The 25,788-nt window shown below is 50.1% G+C and overlaps 1 protein-coding gene across 1 annotated transcript; it reads right to left on the bottom strand.

The window, feature by feature from the left end:
* Positions 1-21,432: 21,432 nt before the first annotated feature.
* Positions 21,433-22,881, bottom strand: LOC120107517. The gene is made up of 2 exons (XM_039120809.1): positions 21,978-22,881; positions 21,433-21,884 (listed from the first exon to the last, which is right to left on the bottom strand). The coding sequence occupies exons 1-2, from the start codon at positions 22,879-22,881 to the stop codon at positions 21,433-21,435; spliced, it is 1,356 nt and encodes a 451-aa protein (XP_038976737.1).
* Positions 22,882-25,788: the final 2,907 nt, after the last annotated feature.

The following is a 25,788-nucleotide window of genomic DNA, read 5'->3' as shown; positions in this document are numbered from 1 at the left end:
GGATATCTTAAATTCAGAAGCTAACCAAACTAAAGGAGGAGAGATAAATATGGCTTTTGATTTTATGTTTAATAGAAGACCAGAGGGGCGGTTTGCTTGGGATTCTACCAACAAACTAGCGCCGTGCTCTCTTAGAGTTTGTCTTTGACTAGCTGTGCTTTGTATTGATAAATCGAGCTAGTTTATATGGTGACGTAAACTATCTTAACGTGGATCTGTTCAAATTAAAGTTGTTTCTCGACTGTTTTGCTTTAAAGAAAAAAGAAAATCTTATCTTAGGCAGACATAATGGATCTCTCTTAGATTGCACACGATTCTTAGATTGGATCTTTGCGATCCGTGATAGCAATTCAGTTGCTTCAAACTCATCGTGAAAGAAGTAGCTGGTAGGAGAAGTTATGCAACTTCTACGAAGGGTCGCACTTGTTTCGGAGTTTATTAATATCTTTGGCTGTCTATTAATTTGCCATGCAAGCACGAGGAGAAATTAATTACTCTTGTTTGTTTATTAGGGAGCTATATCTGCAGTCTTTGGTGTTAATCTCTCTGTCATGTGCACCGTAAGTTTGTACAGGTCCTACGTAGTGGAAAGAGAAATACACTTGTCCTAACAGGGTTGGAGCGTGTTGTTCTTAGCCAACTCTTGGGCTCAGAATTCAAATAAAGTTCGGCTTGACCAATTAGCGAGTGGGCCAAGCTACGACTAGACTTCGCTTGCTTGAGTTATCTTCATTAATCTCACAATATAAATATATAAATAATTTACATATAATATATATTAAATCATATTTTTAATATTTTTATTTATCATATATATATATATTAATTATTATATATTATAACTTATATAATTTGAACTCTTGAGTTAAGGTACACTCTGTATAATCATCTTGAAATGAAAAATGATAATTTTGAAAGACATTAAGTTATTACAGAATCTCTTAAATGAGTTGTTTACAAAAATAAGATGTGTTCGAGCCTTTACAAAATGAGCTAAACTTGAGCCAAGCGCGCCATGCTTGATCTCAGTTAGTAGAGACTTTATTTCTACTATGCATCTAATATATAATGAACCACCGTTGCTAGCATGAAAGGAAAGGCAATTGACAAGGACTACATAATATATTGTACAAGTCAGATCTGATCTATGCTTTTATTGGATGACCCATAAGTAGGCATGAAAAGCCTAAATCACCATTGTGGCATAGTAAATATTGTACATTTCTAAGTGTCGCCTCCAATTTCAGGAGTAGTGATTACAAGATTCGGTGTGTTCGGAAGAAAATTACATGGATCGCATGGTGCGAGCCAAACATGCTTTCTTCTTAATTAATTCTGTCTTGCCTCTGATTTGCATAGGACCTGTCCGGTATAGCACCACTATGAGATACAAAAAATATAGGACAATGGTTAATGCTCCCACTATCCTGCTGCCAACTGTGTTTGTGTGGAGTTTACTAAATAATTTTGGCACTAACCTATACTTAGAGATAAAAAAAGTATCTTGTGGAATTGAGGATCCACATGCTATAGCAGTGCGTTCAAGAGTCCTTGTAGAATTTCGATGGACAACCATGCATTAGGTTTTTAAAATACAAACTGAATGTAAAAAGTTATGAAGATTTTTTTTTGATGGAAATTGGAGGAAATGAGAAACTTCCCTCTATTTATTTATGGAGAATGTACTAATAATTTACAAAGGATGTGGAGAAGGATGATAGAGCAAAAGTGTGAGGACCCGTGCGGGCGTGTGTTTCGTCCCATATCGGTTATTCGCTGGGTAGATCTTGGATATTTATACAGGATCAAGGAACCCCAAATAGTAACTTCCGGCTAGCCATTTTTGAGTGAGGTCCTGGGTTGTTGCAAATGGTATCAGAGCGGACCCGACCCATAATCTATGTGGACTAGAGGACACTGCAGCACGGATCCATTGGGGCTAACCATGAGCCGATCGTGGGTGTTTGTGATTAGATTTGAATGGATTTGTATGGATTTGTATCCTTAGCCTGACGAGGACGTCAGGGCTTGAGCGGGGAGAGTATGTGAGGACCCGTGCGGGCGTGTGTTTAGTCCCACATCGGTTATTCGTTGGGTAGATCTTGGTATTTATACAAGATCAAAGGAACCCAAATAGTAACTTCCGGTTAGCCATTTTGGATGAGGTCCTGGGTTGTTGTAGTAAGTTTGTACAAGTCCTACTGTAGTGAAAAGAGAAATACACTTGGTCCTACAGGGTTGGAGCGAGTTGTTCTTAGCCAACTCTTGGGCTCAAAATTCAAATCAAGTTCGGCTTGACCAATTAGCAAGTGGGCTAAGCTACGACTAGACTTCGCTTGCTTGAGTTATCTTCATTAATCTCACAATATAAATATATAAATAATTTACATATAATATATATTAAATCATATATTAAATATTTTTATTTATTATATATATAATAATTATTATATGTTATAACTTATATATATAATTTGAACTCTCGAATTAAGGTATAGTTCGTATAATAATCTTGAAATAAAAAATGATAATGTTTGAAAGACATTAAGTTCTTACAGGATCTCTTAAATGAGTTGTTTACAAAAATAAGATGTGTTCGAGCTTTTACAAAATGAGCTGAACTTGAGCCAAGCGCACCATGCTTGATCTCAGTTGGTAGAGACTTTATAATATGACAATTGTGAGTCACAGGCAATGGCAACTATAGCAAGGGTTGGGAGAGAAGTTTGCAGCGAGAAGAGCATCGCCTGGCTTTATGTCATACTGTAATATATCCTTTGCTTCCACCCTTCATGCAAGTACCTAATTCCCTTAGCAGTCCCAATTGCTATTTTCATTGAACAAGTATCAGTCGAGTGATCCATTCTCCATGTATTCATGCACCAGAGTTTTGACTGTTGTTTTAAAGCAAAATCCATAGAGCATGACCAGGTTGATGTGGTAAATTGTAGAGCTTTACGGAATCGAAAAGCTCAATCTAGATTTCCATAAAGATCTAATTTTGAACTATAGAGAATTTTCTTTGTTAGTTGCCAAATCATCTTAAGTTGTAAAGAAATCCAAAGTAGAATTCTTAGTCGTGCATGGAAAGAGAGCTAAAGGGTAGTCTTTGCTGAACATACACGGAAAGTCTAGTTAACCATGAAGGACAGGATAATTTTAGCTTTTGGTATGTGTGCAATATGAAATCTCTTTTTTCTAAAGTAATTATATTTATGCAAAACTAGTTCCTAGATAGGAATTAGTTTTTAACTGTAAGTAAATCATTGTACTTAGAAATTTATCAATTATTGATTGTTTCAATTAATCAACATTAAGGGTCTGTTTGGGCCATTCCTCTAGGAATATCCGGCAAGAATTGGGACTATTGAATGGTTTGCAGTCTAACTATCAGGACTATATCTACACCATGCTAGAAAGAAGAACATGCATAAACATCATCTTTTTTCCCTCCTATAGGATTCGGGCTGGAGGGGGTGTTAGATTGACATGGGTTATTATGCAACAAATGGGCTTCCTAATCCAGCAATGAATATAGCAGAAACGTGCCCTAAATGATTGAATTGGTTGCACTATATCCTATGAGTCATTGACAATCATGATTTACCTTAATATGCAAGTTATATATCAAAAACTTCATTTTTTTTAATGATTGTTATATAAGTGGGAATGATGGTTTTAATCGACCAGTACTATGTACTCGAATATATCATTACTATGTTTCTATTATATAGTTTTACAAAACAATGCAAGACATTGATGTGATATTTACTATTTTTAATTTCGCAGGACCATATTCTATGTTGAATAGAAGTGTAAGGGACTAGTTACTAATTATAATTGGGCTTATAGAGCACTTAAATTATCTTATATAAACTATGATGCACAATACTTCTAAAGAAAACCCAACAAAAATTACAAGAAACTAATATGGACTCGTGTATGTACACACATAGACTTTCCATTTAAATAAAATATTTACTGATCCATTTTTAACCTGTTATACCTGCACATACGCAGATATCATGTATCCGCATATATCACAATTCCTTCATTTGTGTTAGGACCGGGCTCCAGTCTTCAATGCCGACATGGCGATTGACTGGTCAAGCTCCCGGACCTCCCCATGTTGCGGCGTGAACGGTCCAAGTACTCCTTGAGGATTCTCCCTCCGTTTGTTTGATATCAAGGAGGGAGTCGGATGTCCGCCGCTGGGGCTTGGTGGCGCAAAGTTGCAGCAAATTGTCTGCCGAGCTGCTCAAAGGAAGAGACAGTACTCGGCTTCAGCCCGGTGAACTAAAGCCGGCTGGTCCTCGGAGTGTCGCCGGGAAGCTTTGCACCATCATGACCTCCGAGGCTCCTTGTAGGGCCATTAAGACCCGGTAACTCTCCAAGTGGTCAAGGGGATCGGCTTTGCCGTTGTAGGGCTCCACCTGGGGCATCTTGAACGTAGCGGAACGGTTCATCTTCAATTCCGGGGAGAAGGGCGACTTCGTAGTAAACTCAAGTCGCGCATCGCGGCCCCGATTTCCTGCCATGGAGTGCCTGGATTTGGCGCTCAGCTTCTCGACCTTCCTGTCGAGTTCATCGATTCTGGAGGATTGCTTGCAGCGGTTCGCTCGGGTGCAGGTTGCCCTGAAACCGACTCAGCTTCTTGAAGGTTGTGGCCAGCCTCCATGGCCTCTGACGGGGTGCTCTCTCCAGAGGGAGGCCTGGACTTGAGAGTCCTGACCTCGAAGGGGAAAGTCCGCTTGCAGGAGGCTCCGGTTGGACTGGAGCCGGAGGAGGCGGTGCGGTTGGGATGCCCTGGGTTTGCAAGCTTTGGACAGCGGTTAGCCAAGGCTTGCACTTGTTGCACCAGGGCATCAAACTGCTCCGGCGAACTTGAGGGGTTGACTCGGCCGGAGGGTGGTGAGTCCGGACGGAATGCTCAGGACTGGGTGGGAGGACGTCGAGAGGCATTGGAAAGCCCCTTTGCTTCTTAGCTTCATGGCAGCGAACTCGGGCCCTTCCTCTAGCGCCAACTGTTGCTGGAAATTGGACCCGGGGGCTCCGCGAAGCCGGGGAAGGAGGAGCTTCGCTGGCAGGGACGGTGGTCGGCGGCGCGCCGACTGGTGACATCCTCCTGAAGGGGTGTAAGTCCTACAAAAAGCCGGTGGTCGGGCTCCCCGGCGCCGACCTCCGATGCTTAAGTCAGAGGGGGGGCAGATATGTGTAGAGAGCAAGGAAGAGAGTATATGGAGAAGACAGCAGGAATATTTGGATAAGATGAAGAAGATGAAGAGGGTGATATCCTCCATTGTGTCTGTGCTGTTTGCTTCTTTCCACCCGGTCCAGGAGGGTTCTGTCCGAGGCCCCCGATCCTTTTCCCCCCAGGTTTCCTTTTATAGAAGGATTTTTGTTACCTGGGAGGTGACAGGAGGTTTGTACTCTTTTGTAATAATTGGGCACGATTTGGCCCATTAATGGCGTAGTGGAGAACGGGACCGAATCGGACCGGAATCAGGGGAGTTGTCACGGTCGATCGGACCTGTTGGAGTGGTTGAAACCGCCGGCTGTGGTGGGCCTGGGGTCCGTGGATGGTAAGTGCATTTATTACCGGAATGAACCGGCGGTCAGGGAGAGCCATACGCTCTGATGGTTCAGTGATCCGGAGATCGTCTTGGGCCGTGCTCATTAAATGACTGGGTGCATCGGAGACTCGAGGGAGTCTCATGCATTAATGGCAGTCGTGCCGAATACCTGCAGAGATCTTACGCCTTGATGGCTTGGAAATAGTGGCAGGCTATAGTAGAGTCGCGTGTATAGCCGCCGGACTTTCGAGAAAGCTTGGCGGGGAGGAGTATTAGTTAAGGCATTGGCTCGGCAAGGGTGCCGAGCCGAGCTGGTCACCCAGAGGGGTGCCTGTGGCGGGGTTGCTTCTAGTACTTCTGGTCGCGCCCTTTGGGCGAGCACCTTCTAGCCGAGCGGCCTCTATTTGGCGCTCTCTGGTCGGGCGCTTCCTAGTTCGAGCGCTTCTCTGGTCGGGCGTTCTTCTGGTCGGCTCTTTCTAGCCGAGCATCCTACTTGGGACGTGTTGGTTGGTCCGAGCACCTCTTTGGCGCTCCGGTCGGCACTCTTGGGTCGAGCATCTTTTCGGATTGGCGCTCTCTAGCCGAGCACCCCTTTGGTTGGTGCTCTCTGGTCGGCACTCTTTGGCCGAGCACCTTTTCGGTCGGCGCGAGTGCCTCCGTGGTGGTATGACTTGGGGTTTTTCCCCCACACTACCCCCCGACTTCCGAGTTCCAGTTGGCTAACAGCTGGAGCGTGGGAAGTAGCTTCAGTTGGATCATTACGAATTCCGAAAATCCTAATTTATTGCGTATTTTGAATTATCGAGCGCTTTGAGGTGCCTTTAATAGGCGGCGTCTCTTCTTTCCCGAAAAGTCTCATTATTGGGACACTTTTTGCGAAGCGTCCTCGCGTCGTGGCTCATGATGGGGCCGCACGATCCGATGGGGCGCTTCGGCGTCCGAAGCGCTAGCCCTAATTAAATGCGTCGTTCTGTTTTTGGACCGACACGCGTCGCTATCTAAACAGGATACAGCATTTTCTCGCTGATCCGGGCCGTTGGGGAGGTCTATTTAAACCTCCCTGGCCCTCTGTCCTCTTCTATTGCCTTCGCTTCTAGCTTTCTTCTCTCAGCCTCTCTCAGTCCGAAGTTCTATTCTCCGGCGTTTTTCCCAGGTCGTCCTTCTTTTTTGATTTCTTTTCTTTTTGCAATGGGTTCTTTCCCCAGTGAGGTCGAGTCCACCATGAGCATCCTGGAGGTCGAAATGACCGAAAGAGTGGTTTTTTCCTCTTCAGGGGTCCGTTTGGAGCCCGCCAGGCGAAGGATCGGATAACCGATCCTCCGTAGGCCGGATTGGGTGCACCTGGAATCGCTCTGGCCGGCCTCCGATTTCCTCTTCACGGCTCGTGAATGAGTTGCTGACGGTAATGCCGGTGGTTCGGCGCAACTCACTCGAATGCCTGGAGGACAGTGATGGGCTTCCTGTCACTGTGTATCGCAGGGGATTCCGACCTCTGCAACGTTTTCCGGCGACTTTTTATCTTTAAGTCGAATCCGGGGAGACGGGAGTGGCTTTACATCGCCCTTCGGGCGGGTCGGCCACTCTTTCATGGTGCCCCCTCGTCCATTCATGGCTGGAAGGAGAAATTCTTCTTCCTTGGTTCTGCACAGTCCTGGGGGTTTGACCCACGGTGGGACCGGCTCAGCTCAAGTCCATCAACAAACCCCCCAGACTTTCTCCACGTGAGCAGGGGATCCTCGACGCCATCCGCAGCTTCGGGGACGGCATCTACTGAACGGCCTCATATATGAGGACGCTTTGGTAAACGTGGGCTTGAGCTCGGCGCGTCCCCATGGTAAGAGTAATTCAAGGTGTATTTATTTCCTTACTGTTCTAATGTTCTAATCCTTTTTGCCTTTGCAGATATCGCAAAGATGGTGACGAAAAGCGAAGTCCTCTACGCCCGCTTCCAAAAGAGGGCAGCCGAGCTCTCGGGCGAGCCCACCGAGCCGAGGAAGAAGCAGAAGGTCTCGGCGACCCCGGCGCCTCCGCGGCAGCAGTGGCCGAGGCGGGTCCTCTCGCCCCGCTCACTCCGAGACGGGTCCTTCTCGCCCCGCTCACTCCGAGGCGGGTCCTTCTCAGCCGCGCGCCCCGAAGCTGGTCGGAGGGAGGGCGCGGATTCGGGGGCTCGGGCTCCAGAGGAGCCTCGATGGCGCCCCCATGCCCGGCGCCCTTGCTCCAAGAAAAGGTCGGAGCATCGAGGAAGAATTCGAGCCTTACGCGAGCTCGATGAAGAAAAGGGCGCGCATGCGTTGGCGAGGTCGAGCTGCGCGCTGCTGGCTCGATGGCGAAGTCGAGCAGGCGCTGGCCTCCCGCGAGCAGGAGGTGGGGAATGCACGCTCGACATCGGAGCTCGAGCGGGAAATAAAAACCCTCGAGAAGAAGGCCACTACCACGAGGTCGGGGCTCGAGGCTCGGGGGCAAGCTCAGAGCGCGGTGGTGCTCTTTCGCGAGTCGGGGAGTTCTGCGACCTCCTGGAGAGGGAGGGCGTGAATGGGCTGATCCAGGGCTTTCGGGATTTCCGCAATCAATTGCGGCGGCTCCTCCCGGATTTTGACGTGAACTTGCTCCAACCGGGAGCAGGGGTTGAAAGGCCGGATGCGGAGGCGGTGCTCCGGAGGCCGAGGCGACCGAAGCCGTCCCGAGGCTACTCCCATCGCTGCCGAGGCCGAGGAGGTCCCGACTGCTGAGCCCGCCGCTCCCGACACTGCCGAAGCCGAAGTGGTCGGGCTCGGGCCTTGGAGTGTAATTTTGTTTTGTTTTGTAAAGTCGGGATGGCCTCCCGTACTTGTAAGGGCCGAACCCGAATTTTGTACTTAGCCTACGGGCCTTTTTGAAATGAATATACATTTTTTTTTGGAAACTCGTCTATCGTAGTCCAAGTTTCTCTGCTCGGATCTGTTTTAGGTTCCGAGGATATGGGCTCTAGGGCCTGAGCTTAACCCGCCACAGGTTGAGTTTAAGTTTGGCTTGCCGAGCTCCATTGCTCGGTCCTTCAACCAGTGGTAAGCAACGCTTGTGCTTATACCAAGGATTGGGCTCGGGAAGCTTTCCGAGCTCAGTCCAGAATCGACCGAGCCCTAAGGCGTCTCTAGGACTTAAAATTTTGGCGAAGTTAGTGAACTTCGATCCCGCGTTGCCGGGGCGGATCAGATTCGTTTCCAACAAATGGGTCGAATGCTCGTCAGCTCGTGACGGGAATTCACCGGACTTAGTATAATAATGTGCTGGTGTCATGAGCACCCTTCGCCGAGGCGATTGAAACGCTCCTCTGCTCGGTGTCCGTTCTTGAGGACATCGGCAGAGAAAATCCAAGAACAGAATAGATAATGTAGAAACATTAAATAAATGGTCCTTGTACCGTGTGCGTCCTTGCACCTAGACGACTGAAGACGCTTCTCTGCTCGGACTCCGTTTTTGGGGACGTCGGCAGAGAAATCCAAAAATAGAATAGACAATAAAACATTAATGTAAAAAATTAAGCAAATGGGTACCTTGTACCGTGTGCGTCCTGGCGCCAAGGCGACTAAAGACGCTTCTCTGCTCGGACTCCGTTCTTTGAGGACATCGGCCGAGAAATCCAAGAAAGAATAGATAGAGCCATAACGTTAAGTAAATGGGTACTTATACCGTGTGTGTCCTTGCACCGAGGCGACTAAAGACGCTTCTCTGCTCGGACTCCGTCTTTGAGGACATCGGCAGAGAAAAGTTCAAGAATAGAATAAGTAAAGACATTAAATAAACGGGACCTGGTACCGTATGCGTCCTTGCGCCGAGCGACTAAAGACTTCCTCTGCTCGGTGTCCATTCTTCGAGGACATCGGCAGAGAAAAGTCCAAGAATAGAAAATGTAAAGACATTAAATAAACGGGTACCTGGTACCGTAGCGTCCTTGCGCCGAGCGACTAAAGACGCTCCTCTGCTCGGGATCCGTTCTTCGAGGACATCGGCAGAGAAAAGTCTAAGAATAGAATAATGTAAAGACATTAAATAAACGGGTACCTGGTACCGTATGCGTCCTTGCGCTGAGGCGACTAAAGACGCTCCTCTGCTCGGGGTCCGTTCTTCGAGGACATCGGCAGAGAAATCCGGCGATGGAGAACGAGCCGAGCTCGTCGGCTGGAGCCGGCGGACAGCGACCGAGCTCGTCTTGGTCAATGAAGACCGCATCCCAACGCATCGGGGCATCCCGATAAACCGGGGCATCTCGACGTCTCGAGCATCCCGGCCGAGGTCGGGTAGGAGCACGAGCCGAGCTCGTCCGGTCAGAGAGGACCGCTACTCAATAGTCGATGGAGCACGAGCCGAGCTCGTCCGGTCAGAGAGGACCGCTACTCATAGTCGATGGAGCACGAGCCGAGCTCGTCGGTCAGAAGGACCGCTACTCAATAGTCGATGGAGCACGAGCCGAGCTCGTCCGGTCAGAGAGGACCGCTACTCATGGTCGATGGAGCACGAGCCGAGCTCGTCCGGTCAGAGAGGACCGCTACTCATGGTCGATGGAGCACGAGCCGAGCTCGTCCGGTCAGAGAGGACGCTACTCATGGTCGATGGAGCACGAGCCGAGCTCGTCCGGTCAGAGAGGACCGCTACTCATAGTCGATGGAGCACGAGCCGAGCTCGTCCGGTCAGAGAGGACCGCTACTCATGGTCGATGGAGCACGAGCCGAGCTCGTCCGGTCAGAGAGGACGCTACTCATGGTCGATGGAGCACGAGCCGAGCTCGTCCGGTCAGAGAGGACCGCTACTCATAGTCGATGGAGCCGAGCCGAGCTCGTCGGTCAAGAGAGGACCGCTACTCAAGTCGATGGAGCACGAGCGAGCTCGTTGCCGGTGGAGAGCGCGCCACGAACTCACGAACATCTTCAGGGAGCCCGCGTAGGTACTCCATCATCCCGAGGCACCGGGGCATCCCAACCGTGGTCAGGGAAGAATAATCCTGATGCCATGAGATAATCAGAAAAATTGGTGAGCTCGGAATAAGTTCGCAAACCATCAGTTTATTGTGAAATGAAATTCATAGAATGAAATTCAATGGTTGAATAATGGGGAACCCCTTAGGGTTCTACTGGTGGTACACGCGGAGATTTCAGAGCTCCAGCTCCGCGGAATGGGAGTCCCATCTAGAGACTCCAATTGATAAGTTCCGGGTCGGCGAATGCGCGTGACTCCGGTATGGTCCTTCCCAATTCGGGGCCAGTTCCCTTGCTCAGTTGGCGGAGGTTTCAGCTCTTCTGAGGACAAGGTCCCCTGGTCTGAAAGATTTGACTTTGACCCTGGCGTTGTAGTACTGAGCTGTCTTTTGCTGGTACCTCGCCATACGCACTCGGGCGACCTCCCTTGTTTCCTCGATCAGGTCGAGGTTGCCTCTGAGCTGCGAAGAGTTGGAGCTGGCATCGTGGTGCTCGACTCTTGGAGAGGGGAGCCCAATCTCTAGTGGAATGACGGCCTCCGTCCCATATGTTAGGTTGAAGGGAGTCTCGCTGGTGGGGACGCGGAACGTAGTCCGGTAAGCCCACAGGACATTGTATAGGTCTTCGACCCATTGTCCTTTGGATTTGTCGAGCCTGGCTTTGAGACCCTGCAAGATAGTACGATTTGTTACCTCGGTTTCTCCGTTCGTCTGAGGGTGCGCGACCGAGGTGAAGTGATGGTCAATGCCAAGCTCGGAGCAGAACTCCCTGAAGTGGATGTTGTCGAACTGGCGACCGTTGTCAGAGATAAGGATGCGGGGAAGCCCGAATCTGCAGATAATGGACTTCCAGACGAAATCCCGCATCTTCTGCTCGGTGATCCGGGCGAGGGGCTCAGCTTCCACCCACTTTGTGAAATAGTCGATGGAGACGACCAGGAACTTCTTTGCCCGGTGGCCAGTGAAAATGGCCCGAGGATGTCAATTCCCCACTGGGCAAAAGGCCAAGGGGAGCTGATAGAAATCAAGGAGCCGAGGGCCGGCGCTGAACATTGGCGTTCCTTTGGCACCGGGTCACATCTTTGGACGAAATCCATAGCATCCTTCTGGAGTGTCGGCCAATAATATCCTTGGCGCAGAATTTTATGGGCCAATGCTCGCCCTCCCAGATGGTTTCCACAAATCCCTTCGTGGACTTCGCGCCGGGCATAATTAGCTTCCGTTGGGCGAAGGCATCTGAGGAGGGGAGAGGTGAAGGATCTCCGATAGAGCTTTCCCTCGTATAGTATGTACCGGGTGGCGAGGCGCTTGATTCGGCGAGCCTCTCGTTTCATCAGCGGGAGGGTTTCGTCTTGCAGATAGCTGATGAGTTCATCCATCCAGCTTGGCTCGAGCTCGGTGCAGAGGGTCTGCTCGGGCTCGTCTGTGCTGGGATTTTGGAGATATTCCAGTACTGCCTCTTTGGGAAGCTCGCTCATGCGAGAGGACGCCAGCTTTGATAGCTGGTCGGCCCTGAGATTCTCCGACCTGGCAATATGTTGAATGTGGAAAGAGTCCAAGGTCGAGGCGAGATCCCGTACCTTCTGGAGATACTTCTGCATGGTCGGGTCTCTGGCTTCGAAGTCGCCCACAATTTGGGTTGATGACGAGCTGAGAATCACTGAAGGCCTTCAAGTCCTTCACTCCTAGCTCTTTGGCTAGCTTAAGCCCGGCGACGAGCGCTTCATACTCCGCCATGTTATTGGAAGCAGGAAACTCGAAGGCGCAGGGCCTGCTCGGCGACCACCCCCTCCGGGCTGGGTGAGAATAAATCCTGCTCCGCTACCCCCGAGTTTGAAGAGCCATCGACATGTAGAGTCCATGTCAAACTCGGGGTCTGCTCCAGCAGGTGGCTCAGGTTCAGGCTCGACCTCATCCGGTATGGTGCACTCGACTATAAAGTCTGCGAGTGCTTGTGCTTTGATCACCGGTCTGGGCCGGTACTCGATGTCGAATTCTCCGAGCTCAATGGCCCATTTTAGTGATCCGACCCGCACGATCTGATCTCTGCAGGATCTACTTGACCGGCTGGTCAGTCAGCACAGCCACTGTATGAGCTTGGAAGTAGGGTCGGAGCCTCCGAGCCGAGATGACCAAAGCGTAGGCGGTCTTCTCAAGCTTGGAGTATCGGGTCTCAGCGTCTCTTAAGACCCGGCTGGTGTAATACACTGGTTTTCAGAAGTTTCCCCCTCCTCTCGGACCAGGACCGAGCTTACTGCTACAGGGGAGACAACTAGATACAAGTAGAGGAGCTTACCCTGTTGAGGCTTCGTGAGCAGGGGAGGGAAAGCCAGCAGGTGCTTGAGCTCTTCAAAAGATTGCTGGCACTCGTCCGACCACAAAAAGTTCTTCGGCTTCTTGAGGGCTGCAAAGAATGGGAAGGCAGCGCTCGGCCGAGCGGAAGATAAATCTCCCGAGGGCTGCCACTCGGCCCGTGAGCCGCTGTACCTCCTTGACCGTACTGGGAGGCGTCATCCCTTGAAGGGCTCGGATCTTCTCTGGATTGGCCTCAATTCCTCGTTGTGTAATGATGAAGCCGAGGAATTTGCCGGAGGTGACCCCGAATGCACATTTAGCTGGGTTGAGCTTCATCTGGTACTTTCGGAGTGTGGAGAATGCTTCATTGAGGTCGGCTATGTGGTCTTGCGCCGCCTTGCTTTTCACCAGCATGTCATCCACGTAGACCTCCATGTTTCGGCCTATTTGGTCTTTGAAGATCCGGCTGACCAGCCTTTGATAAGTTGCCCCGGCATTTTTTAGACCGAACGGCATCACTTTGTAGCAGTAGGTTCCCCCGTCGGTGATGAAAGGCTGTCTTTTCCTCATCTTCTGGCGCCATGCGGATCTGGTTGTATCGGAAAAGGCGTCCATGAATGCCAGCAGCTCGTGACCCGAGGTGGAGTCCACGAGCTGGTCGATGCTGGGAAGTGGAAAGCTGTCCTTCGGGCAGGCTTTATTCAGGTCGGTGTAGTCCACGCACATACGCCACTTTCCGCTAGCTTTCTTGACGAGGACCACATTGGCGAGCCATTCCGGGTAGGATATCTCCCGGATGAAGCCGGCTTCAAGGAGCTTGCCGACCTCCTCGGCTGCTGCTCGTTGTCGTTCAGGGGCGGCGCCTCGTTTCTTTTGTCGCACGGGCTTGCAGGTCGGCTTCACCTGAAGCCGGTGGACCATGACCTCCGGATCTATCCCCGGCATGTCTGCAGGCGACCATGCGAAGACATCCATATTGTCCCGTAGGAAGTTGACGAGGCGACTCCTCTCGTGTTCGCCAAGGCCAGAGCCGACCTGTACGGTTAGCTCGGAAAAGTTCTCTCGTAAGGGAACTTGAATTAACAACTCACCAGGCTCTACCCGCTCTTTCTGGGGGTTGACCCGTGCCTCCGTAATTTCAGTCGAAGGCTGGTCAGTCGTTGGGGCAGGCACCTCGGCTGGTCGTCTTGCCTCGTGGGTCGCTAGGTAGCATCGCCTTGCCACTATTTGGTCCCCTCGAACTTCACCGACTCCCTGGCTGGTAGGGAATCGCATCAGCAGGTGGTGAGTTGAGACCACTGCTCGGAGGGCGTTGAGTCCTGGTCTTCCGAGGATGGCATTGTAAACCGAGGGCAGGCGTATTACAAGGAAAGCTCATACCCACGGTACTTTCACGAGGGGCGAGCCCGGCTGTGACCAGAAGGTCGATCTCGCCCTCTACTGGGACTGAATCCCCCAGTAAATCCAACTAACGGAGCATTCATCCTCCGCAGCTGTTTTTTTGTCATCCCCATTTTACAATAAGCACCAAAATACAAAACATTCGCCGAGCTTTCCATTATCAACCAGGATGCGTTTTACATCAAATTTATTTATGATCATGGAGATGACCACGGCATCATCATGGGGAGTTTGACTCCCTCTAGATCATCATCTGAGAAGGAGATGGCTTCAGAGGTGCGCGGGCGCTTTGAGGAGGCTTCTTCCTCTGAGGCTTCCCCAGCTGAGGTCCCGCCTCGGATAGTGGTTGATGACGCCGGCGATGGGCCTGTTGGCATTTGAACCTTCAGGCTGTGCTGCTCCTTCGGCTGGCTTCTTCCCTTCACGCCGGCCTTGCACAAACCGATCGAGCGCCCCTCGGCGAATGAGTGCTTCGATCTCATTTCGGAGCTGATAACAATCCTCGGTATCATGGCCGTGATCCCGGTGGAAACGGCAATACTTCCGGACATCACGCCGGATTCTGGTGTCTGGCTTCGGAGGTGGGAGCCGGATGCAATCCCGACTCTCAATCTCCATGAGAATTTCAGCCCGAGGAGCATTGAGGGGAGTATACTTTTCATACCTCCCTTCAGGTGCACGGGCCTGCAGTGGAAACCTCAGGCGGAGTGGTGACCTCTGCTGCGGCGGTCCTCTCAACCGGGGTGGACTCTTCGGGCGGGGCGGATTCTTAGCTCGTCGCGGAGACGGGCTTCTGGGCCGGCCGCGCTCCTCGCGGCGTCTTTTCTTGGGGTTCTGCTCGGTCCCACCCCGCCTAACTGCCACGGCCTCTTCTGCCTTGGCATACTTCCGCGCCCGAGTGAACATTTCGGTAAGGTCCGTGGGAAAATTCTTCTCGATCGAGAAGAGGAATCTGTAGGACCGGGCTCCAGTCTTCAATGCCGACATGGCGATTGACTGGTCAAGCTCCCGGACCTCCCATGTTGCGGCGGTGAACCGGTCCAAGTACTCCTTGAAGGATTCTCCCTCCGTTTGTTTGATATCAAGGAGGAAGTCGGATGTCCGCTGCTGGGGCTGGCTGGCGGCAAAGTTGCCAGCAAATTGTCTGCCGAGCTGCTCAAAGGAAGAGACAGTACTCGGCTTCAGCCCGGTGAACCAAAGCCGGGCTGGTCCTCGAAGTGTCGCCGGGAAAGCTTTGCACATCATGGCCTCCGAGGCTCCTTGTAGGGCCATTAAGACCCGGTAACTCTCCAGGTGGTCAAGGGGATCGGCCTTGCCGTTGTAGGGCTCCACCTGGGGCATCTTGAACCGTAGCGGAACCGGTTCATCTTCAATCTCCGGGGAGAAGGGCGACTTCGTAGTAAACTCAAAGTCGCCATCGCGCCCCGATTTCCTGCCATGGAGTGCCTGGATTTGGCGCTCCAGCTTCTCGACCTTCCTGTCGAGTTCATCGTTCTGGAGGATTGCTGCAGCGGTTCGCTCGGGTGCAGGTTGCCCTGAAACCGACTCAGCTTCTGAAGGTTGTGGCCAGCCTCCATGGCCTCTGACGGGGTGCTCTCTCCAGAGGGAGGCCTGGACTTGAGAGTCCTGACCTCGAAGGGGAAGTCCGCTTGCAGGAGGCTCCGGTTGGACTGGAGCCGGAGGAGGCGGTGCTGTTGGGATGCCCCTGGGTTGCAAGCTTTGGACAGCGGTAGCCAAGGCTTGCACTTGTTGCACCAGGGCATCAAACTGCTCCGGCCGAACTTGAGGGGTTGACTCGGCCGGAGGTGGTGAGTTCCGGACGGAATGCTCAGGACTGGGTGGAGGACGTCGAGAGGCGTTGGAAGCCCCTTTGCTTCTTAGCTTCATGGCAGCGAACTCGGGCCCTTCCTCTAGCGCCAACTGTTGCTGGAAATTGGACCCGGGGGCTACCGCGAAGCCGGGGAAGGAGGAGCTTCGCTGCAGGGACGGTGGTCGGCGGCGCGCCGACTGGTGACGTCCTCCTGGAGGGGTGTAAGTCCTGCAAAAAGCCGGTGGCCGGGCTCCCCGGCGCCGGCCCTCCGATGCTTAAGTCAGAGGGGGGCAGATATGTGTAGAGAGCAAGGAAGAGAGTATATGGAGAAGACAGCAGGAATATTTGGATAAGATGAAGAAGATGAAGAGGGTGATATCCTCCATTGTGTCTGTGCTGTTTGCTTCTTTCCACCCGGTCCAGGAGGGTTCTGTCCGGGGGCCCCCCATCCTTTTCCCCCCAGGTTTTCTTTTATAGAAGGATTTTACCTGGGAGGTGACAGGAGGTTTGTCCTCTTTTGTAATAATTGGGCACGATTTGGCCCATTAATGGCGTAGTGGAGAACGGGACCGAATCGGACCGGAATCAGGGAGTTGTCACGGTCGATCGGACCTATTGGAGTGGTTGAACCGCCGGCTGTGGTGGGCCTGGGGTCCGTGGATGGTAAGTGCATTTATTACCGAATGAACCGGCGGTCAGGGAGAGCCATACGCTCTGATGGTTCAGTGATCCGGAGATTGTCTTGGGCCGTGCTCATTAAATGACTGGGTGCATCGGAGACTCGAGGGAGTCTCATGCATTAATGGCAGGTCGTGCCGAATACCTGCAGAGATCTTACGCCTTGATGGCTTGGAGATAGTGGCAGGCTATAGTAGAGTCGCGTGTATAGCCGCCGGACCTTTCGAGAAAGCTTGGCGGGGAGGAGTATTAGTTAAGGCATCGGCTCGGCAAGGGTGCCGAGCCGAGCTGGTCGCCCAGAGGGGCGCCCTGTGGCGGGGTTGCTTCTAGTACTTCTGGTCGACGCCCTTTGGGCGAGCACCTTCTAGCCGAGCGCCTCTATTTGGCGCTCTCTGGTCGGCGCTTCCTAGTTCGAGCGCTTCTCTGGTCGGCGTTCTTCTGGTCGGCTCTTTCTAGCCGAGCATCCCTACTTGGGACGTGTTGGTTGGTCCGAGCACCTCTTGGCGCTCCGGTCGGCACTCTTGGGCCGAGCATCTTTTCGGATTGGCGCTCTCTAGCCGAGCACCCCTCTGGTTGGTGCTCTCTGATCGGCACTCTTTGGCCGAGCACCTTTCCGGTCGGCGCGAGCGCCTCCGTGGTGGTATGACTTGGGGTTTTTCCCCCAACAGTACCATATTACGCCAAATAAATATTTGTATCAGGATCCAATGTTGAAATAACCTGATGATTATATATACAAAAAAAGATGATTTAAAGCATAAAAGTAACCAGAATCAGTCGTTCCAAGGTTGTACATCGAAATTTCATCATGAACCAAGCATTTGAAACCATGCAGGAGATCTAATTATTCCTCAAAGCAAATTTTTTATGATAATTTCTGTCGAGCATATGCATTCATTCTAGTCAGTCTTGAAAATATATATATGCTCAATGAAAACATGAAAAATAATGTCGAAAACATGAATAGATCTATAATTCTTACGTTGCAAATGTTTGAAAGTCACATCTATAAGTGTCTACTAATATATCAAGAGAGATATCATATTTGAAAAAGTATGAACGATTCAAAATTGTCTTCCATCTCAACTAACCAAGATCTCACTTATCACATTCAAAGAAGCATCATTTCCACTTATGGTAACGGCACTAGAAGCGGCACCAATCATCTAATACTCTTAATAACAAGTAATTAATAGTAGTAGTATAGTTTCATAAGTAACTCCAAAAGAGCGAAAGGAAGCAGAAGATACAACGAGGTGCAACATGTCACGTTCTGCTCTCCCTTTGTTCTCTAATCCTACATATATACCACTTACTGCACAAAGACGAGAAGAGCATTAGCATCATATCAACGCCACCAAGAAGAGATGGATCAGCCAACAGACAGCCAATGATCATTGATTGGTGGATCGGAGAGACCGATCACCGATCAAAGGGTCCAGCTGGATCGAGTTGCTTGCAGAGTCCAAGGTAGGTTAGGTAGAGGATGCGGTCCTTGGCCCCGATGAGATGGTTCTTGTTGTGCTTGCAGAAGTACTAATCTTGCACTTAAAACTTTCATATCCATGTATCACCTTGAGTTATATGCCTTTCTTCTACAGTTTTCTAGCATTCATTTATGGAATGTCACAAATTTCTTATTCTCTCTTATTCACTTTTATGTAGGATAGTCTAATTGTGCCGATTGGTACAAGTCCTCGGACAGATGTACTTCAAAAAGCAGAAAATGCAACTTTGAAGCTGGGGGATGCATTCTAAGGCTAGCAGGGCTTTATATATCCTTACATAATGCTATAGGCTAAGGTTCATCTGGTCGGTGCATATAGCCCAATACCATATTGGTGCCAAGCCAATACTTGGTATGGGGGGTTTACTAAGTGTAGCACACTGAGCTAACTTGTATTGACATTATACCAACATGGTACCGATAAGGGTATTGAAACTGGTATTGCGAACCTTGGTTATTGGCTATATTACGAGGCAAGAATGCATGCATGCGAACACGAAAGCAAGCACATACGCAAGCAATCAAGAAAGCAAGCACCATTTGGCATTATTTTCATAGCCAATGACACGAAGCAGATAGAGGTGCTCATATTTATTGGTTAAAGAAAGGATCCGTTGATGCTTGTCCGGATCATATACTAAATCTTATTCATTATGAGGTTACAGCCTTCTTGGTATCAGTAGTTTTATAAATCAATGTTTTGTTGATGATTATGATGTAATATCTGAAACAGTGCTGGTTATTTCTAATGTTTATGTTGTTTTATTTGTTTTATGATACATCCATATATCATATACTAAATCTTTTTTAATTACTGTGAGGTCACAACCTTCTTTGTTACAGCGGTTCTGCAAATTATAGTATTGTTCTGATGATTATGATATGGTATCTGAAATAATGCCGGTTATTTATGCTTTTTATTTTTTAATCATTTGCGTTCTGCAAATTATAGTATTGTTCTGATGATTATGATATGGTATCTGAAATAATGCCGGTTATTTATGCTTTTTATTTTTTAATCATTTGTACAATATTGCTATAGATTAAATAGGGACACACTGGCACATTTTCCACAAAGTAGAACAAAAATCAATGCATAAAGAAGTTGTTTTCTTGCATGGTTCTTTTAATATTTTTTCTGTAATTTCCTGTTACGTTATGACAGTAAGTTTTCTTAATTTAAAATATGAACAGTTTAAGCATGTTCCGTATTTCAGGATTGGGATTATAGGATTTATTCGTGCTTGATAGTTTAAATTCTTTTCTTGTTTATTTTGAACTTTGAAATCAAATCTAGCATTCATATATTCAGTTTCTCTGTCCCCATGACCAAGTGTAGGGATCTTTTTTTAACAGGATGCTGCTTCCCTCTTTTTTTAGCATTCATATATGTATCTGTTCCCTGCCAAATGGATTATTGTAGTTATTATAATGGTCGCATATTGCTGGTTTGTTCATCATCCACTCGTTTCCTCTCTGCAGGCAAGAAATAATAGATTTTGTGAACCAAAGTGGAAAATTTAGCAAGAAGTTCCAGGGTTTTACGGTCAAGTACCTACTTTTTTTTATTTCATTTCCCTGTAAAAGTTGCAATCCTCTTTCTGCAGGCCTTTCAATTGAAATGGATATTTCAATTTCCAGGCACTGATGGTCCTTTAGGGAAGAGGAAGGATAACTCCAGAATTTTGAGGCAAACAGACTGAGGTGGTTCTTTTGCTGTTTCATTCCAAGTGTCCGAGTAAATGTCATTGAATGGATTTGCTAAAGTATTCCTCTTTAGGGCTACTTCTAATATTATCTTGAAGTTTTCCACAAGTCCACATCTTACCACACAACGTTCATGTTACTTTAGATCTTTGCCCTTTTTTGACAACCTTCTACATAAATTGAAGCACCCCTCTTTAGTGGAGTATAGGCAAACAAAACATATTTGAGATCAAAAAACAATGTTTCAAATTATTTGTGCCCCTATCAACCTGCACCAAAAAGACTTTCCAACAAGCAGCATCCCCTTACAAATACTTGACAAGAATCACATAATAATTTCAAACTCTTCTTTGGTGTAATTTATTTATTTAAAAATCTCTTAGTTCTAAAGCTGGAACATGCAAGAAAACTTTCCTATATTGACACATACAAGGACATGAAAGTGACAAATGTCCAGTTTAAATAAGGAAATTCTGGGTTTATCAGTTCCACTTTTCGATATTCAACTCACGATAAGTGGAAGAAACTATATCACAGTTCTTGTTCTTGCTATATTTGTCTCTCTATGTGGCAAAAATCAAAGAGTTATACTCAGCATGCTTACATATCAATCTACTTGGGCCAGACTAAGGAGGAGGAGGAGGAGGAGGAGGAGGAGGAGGAGATCAATAAAGAGACTAACAGAAATTTGCCGCACTCAATAGCCGCAGAGTTCCATCAAAAATAAAAGAGGAAGGGAGGAGAAGGAAGCAGGAGATCGATAAAAAGAGACCAGATAGAAACTTGCTGCAATCAATACCACTGTTGTGACTAGAAATATCTTTTGAAAAAAAGAGAATCGATGGAGAAACAAAGTAGACAGGAAAGGGGAAAGATAAGAAAAGGAATCAAACAAGAAAAAAGTACAGAGAAAAAGGATGAAGATAGGCTAGTTATTCTTCATAGTGGAAAGATGAGAAGAGAAGCAGATCGAAGATTGACAGAAAAGAATAAGGGAAGAAGGAAAATGGATACTGGGTGTTTTGATTGGGTTTATGTCTAGCTAATTTGAAAGACAGAGTAAACACAAGCTAGTGTTCAAAAATAATGACACAACACAGCTTTATCTTGAAATCATAGATATAAGTGCTGGTCAGTTCAGCACGCAATGGCACGACATGGCATGAGAAGCATGAGTACAAAAGAGATGTAACAAGATTAAGAAGGTTTGACAAACAGAAAAATTCAACCTGAGGTTCTGTAAACTTGATTCCAGGGCTGGCAGCAAGACCAGCCAAGTCATGCTCCATGTATTCGAACACCAGATACAAACTACAAGACATCCTGGAGGTCACTAAACCCTCCAATTTCACTACATTGGGGTGATCCAACCGTCGCAGTATGATGATCTCTCTGGCCATAAATTTCACGCTCTCCGGCTCCAAATTATCGAAACGGACCTTTTTTTTGGGGGGGGGGGGTGAAAAACGGACCTTCTTTTTTTTTTTTTTTGCTGCTTAAAACGGGTGCTTCAAACAACACGTGTCCGAATGCACCCAAGAACATCAAAATACAAAATCTCGCGTAGTGCCGATGGCAACTCCCGCTCTCCTGCCCACAGGGCGTATCCTGAATGGTGTGCTGCATATGCAGCTACCCAGTCAGCCGCCCCGTTAGCCTCCCTGAATACATGCTTAGCCTCAAAGGCCACAGCATCCCTCACCATCATCCTAATATCCCGGATCAGAGGATGGTCAGTGCTCTCCCGCCGAATCCACCCAATGACAGTGGATGAGTCGCCCTCTAAGATGATCGAGCTAGCCCGTAATACCCGCCGCGCATGGTAGAGGCCGGCCCAGGCAGCTCGCAACTCCGCCGCAGGCACTGATGTGTCGAATAGCCGGCAACCGCCCGCTGCCACTACCCTAAAGTGAGGGTCTCGTATGACGAAGCCGGCACCGCCTCGTGTACCACTGTCTAGTACTGAACCATCAAAATTGACCTTGAGGAAACTCGGGGGTGGGGGCTCCCAGGTGAAAAACACCGATCGGAGAACTGCCTGAGCAGAGCAAGAACCCCAGGTGTCCCGAGCTATCAAGGTCGTATCTGAAGGGCTGGTAGGTATGGACTCCATCGCCAGTACTCGAGCGGACTCCGCAATAAACCTCGACGACATCCTACGCTCGCCAAAGGTGCGAGCGTTCCTTGCCAACCAGATCTGGTGGGCGGTGCAAGTCGCTCGGATGGCCTCCTGACATGTCCGGGGACTAGCCAGCCACTGACGTATCATCTGTAGGAACAGTCTCCTCTCCCGCCAAACCTCCTCTGGGATACCCGTCCACTGCCATGTCCGCCTCGCCCAAAAACATCCAAATAGTACATGATCAACTGACTCATCCGCACCGCAGGCCCCACACTCCGCAGGGATCCCCAGACCACGTCGGCTCAGCACAGCTCTCGTCGGAAGGCGGTCCCACATCACCTTCCATAGAAAGAGTGCTGCTCTCGGATGGAGCCTAGACCTCCAAATCCAGGCACCGTCCCATCCACTCTCATGCTCGCCCTGAATCACCCGGGCCAGATCACCCAGCCTAACACTGGCCCTGCATGAAGTGCTCCAAACTCTGACATCTGGGCCCTCGCATCCTGGTACTGGCAGAGAAAGGATCCTCTCGGCTAGATGTGCCCCGAACAACTGATGGAGTCTGTCCACGTCCCACGCTGCCCTCCCTGGTGCTAAGAGGTCGCACACCCGGAGCCCCACTGCTGCCTCGAAATCCACCGTCGTCGGCCAATATCTCAAGGGGATGGTATCCACCCACGGGTCATCAGTCACAACAATAGTCCGGCCATCGCCCATCAGCCACATGGTATGAGCTAACACAGTCGGCAGGTACCTCCCAATCTCACGCCACATGAAAGAGATGCGGCGACCACGCCGTGCCACCTCGGGGCTCCCTCGGCCATATCTAGCTGCCATCACCCGACTCCAAAGCCCATGTGCTCCAACAAAAAACGAGCTGCATGCCGTGCAATGAGTGTCTCACGCCGCTCCAGAAGGGACTGAACTCCCAGACCACCCTCACTGGTAGGCCGGCATACCCGCTCCCAGGCCACCAAATGTACCCCACGACCCCCACCATGGGACCCCCAGAGGAAGCTCCGGAGAAGACGTTCAATCTTCAACAGAGTCGTCTTAGGGACCACAGTGTTGGCCATGAGATATACCGGCATGGACCCAAGCACCGATCTGACAAGTGTCAGCCTCCCCATCATGGATAGAGATGATGCCCTCCATCCCTCCAGCCTACTCTCGACCCGCTGCACCAACCCCGAGCACTCCGCCACTCGTAGCCTCGGGCCTGTGATGGGAACTCCCAGGTAAACCAGAGTCCCCTCCTGCTCGGGCATCTGCAAAATACTCCTGATCTCCTGTCCGACTCTGCTCTCTGTGCTAGGGCTGAACTGGATAGCTGACTTCGTGAAATTAATTCTCTGTCCGGATGCCGCACAGTAATCTGCCAACACTCTGCGAAGTACACGTGCCTCCGAAACCCGCGCCCTGGACAAAAGAAGACAATCATCAGCAAAAAGTAGGTGAGAGACAGGTCCCGCCCCCGGTGCTGGAACATAGGACTCCAGCTCCCGGCTTACACACGCCCTCTGGAGGGCACGGGACAATATGTCAGAACAAATGATAAATAAGTAAGGGGATAAGGGACATCCCTGCTGCAACCCCATAGTAGACTCAAAAAACACCGAAGGAGTGCCGTTGAACAAAATAGAGAACCTCGGCCCCTGGACACACCCTAGGACCCATCCAATCCATCGCCTGTGGAAGCCATAAGCCTCCAGAGCCCTCCGGAGAAAGCTCCATCTGATCCTGTCATAAGCCCTCTCCATATGCAGCTTGACTGCCATCAAACTGCCCCGCTTCGATGCTCGCTGGAGATCCCACATCATCTCCTGAGCCAGCATGACATTGTGGGAAATGTTCCTTCCCGCAATGAATGCCCCCTGCTCTTGGCTGATGATGCCCGACAGTAGGGGCTTTATCCTGCCCACCATAATCCTCGCCACAACCTTGTACAAGGTTGTGCACAGACTGATGGGCCTAAAGTGCCCCGGCTCTACTGCCTCTTGGCGCTTCGGGATGAGCGTAATGAAGGTGGCCTTCCAATCCTCAGGCATGGCTGCCTGAGTGAAGAAACACTGAACAGCCTCGATCACAGCTCCCCGAATGATACCCCAATATCTACGGAAGAAGAAAGGGGGAAAACCATCTGGTCCTGGAGCTTTGTCTGCTGCCAGCGCCCAGACAGCCTCCTGCACCTCCTCCGCCGACACCGGCCGTATCAGGGTCGTATTCTCATCATCAGCAATACCTGCATCAACCCGCGGAAAGTGGTCATCAGCACCAAGGCCTTCATCCTCAGTCCATCTGGCGCGGAAAAAGTCAAGTAGAACCTGTCTAACAGCAGGCTCACCCTCCACTCGGCGGCCAGACCCATCACGCAGTGAGTGGATCATACTCCGCTGACGCCGAATAACAGTCGTCCGGTGAAAGAACCTGGTGTTGCGATCACCCTCGTTAACCCATTGGACCCGAGATTTCTGTCGCCAGAAAATCTCATGCTGCCGTAGCAGTGAGTGGTGCGTCGCAAGAAGCCCCCGAAGATGAGTCATGTCATCCTCCGGGAGTGCACCCCGTAGGTCTTCTCTCCTCCGTAGTGCCGTGATCTCCTCCTCCACCCCCTCCAATCTCCGAAAAATATCGCCCACTACCTCGCGATTCCAACGGCGAAGCCGCCGTTTGGTCAACTCGAGTTTGCGTGAGACTTGCCGCATCGCGTCCCCCCGCACCGGAACACGCCACGCATCGCGAACGATGTCCCAGGACTGGGGGTACGAAAGCCAAATCTTCTCGAAACGAAAAGGACTCTGGTGACCCGATACCGACGAGGTCGAAATCAACAAGGGGCAATGATCTGATGCAATCCGGGGTAAGTGGCTGACTCGGCAGGTAGGGAAGCGAAGGATCCAGCCTGGGGAAGCAAAGGCCCTATCTAGCCGCTCCCACACCCTAGCACCGCCAGGTTGATTGTTGCACCAGGTGAACCGTGGCCCCGAAAAGCCTAAGTCCACCAAGCCATTTAGCTGCACAAAGTCGCGGAACTCCCTCCTATCAATCCTATCAGTGAAGGGCGCACCTCCCCTCTTTTCATCCGCACTTTGGATACAGTTAAAATCACCAACTGCCACCGTTGGGATACCCTGGGCAAGCAAGTTGGTAATCTCTTGCCAGAGGATTCTCCTGACCCTGTAATCCGTGCTCGCATATACACCGCACAGCACCCAAGGGTCCGCCTCAGGTTCCGATACAACCATCACTACCTGTTGAGAACAGTTGTGGAAGACATCAATCCTAGCCACCCCCCGCCTCCACAGGATCAAAAGGCCACCAGACAGCCCCTGGGACTCGACTGCATAGGTCTCCCAGTCCCTCCCCAGGCGTCGCCTCAGTCGACCAAGCCCATCACCGGACAAACGTGTCTCGCAGAGAAAACAAATCTCAGGACAGTGGAGCTGTACTAGCCGTTTAAAGGAGGACATGAAGGCCGGCTTGGCCGCCCCCCTGCAGTTCCAGGCTAGAATCCTCATGGATCAACAACTGCTCGGTCGGCCTCAAGTACATCCTCCCCCTGGGCCTCGGGAGCTAGCTCAGGCTGGCGCCCTAAATCCCCCAGCTGCTCAACCTCACCAGATACCTCGCACATGACTGCCGCCTTGATGAGTCGCACGACAGCTGGGTGGTCCCCCTCTGCCGCAGCTAAACCCGTGGAGCAGTCACCGCTGGCATCTACCTCTGGGAGACCCTCATGTGGCG

The sequence above is a fragment of the Phoenix dactylifera genome, unplaced genomic scaffold, assembly GCF_009389715.1.
Source record: "Phoenix dactylifera cultivar Barhee BC4 unplaced genomic scaffold, palm_55x_up_171113_PBpolish2nd_filt_p 000885F, whole genome shotgun sequence".
NCBI lineage: Eukaryota > Viridiplantae > Streptophyta > Magnoliopsida > Arecales > Arecaceae > Phoenix > Phoenix dactylifera.
The sequence above is the reverse complement of the archived record's forward strand: the minus strand, read 5'-3'. Positions and strand labels throughout refer to the sequence as shown.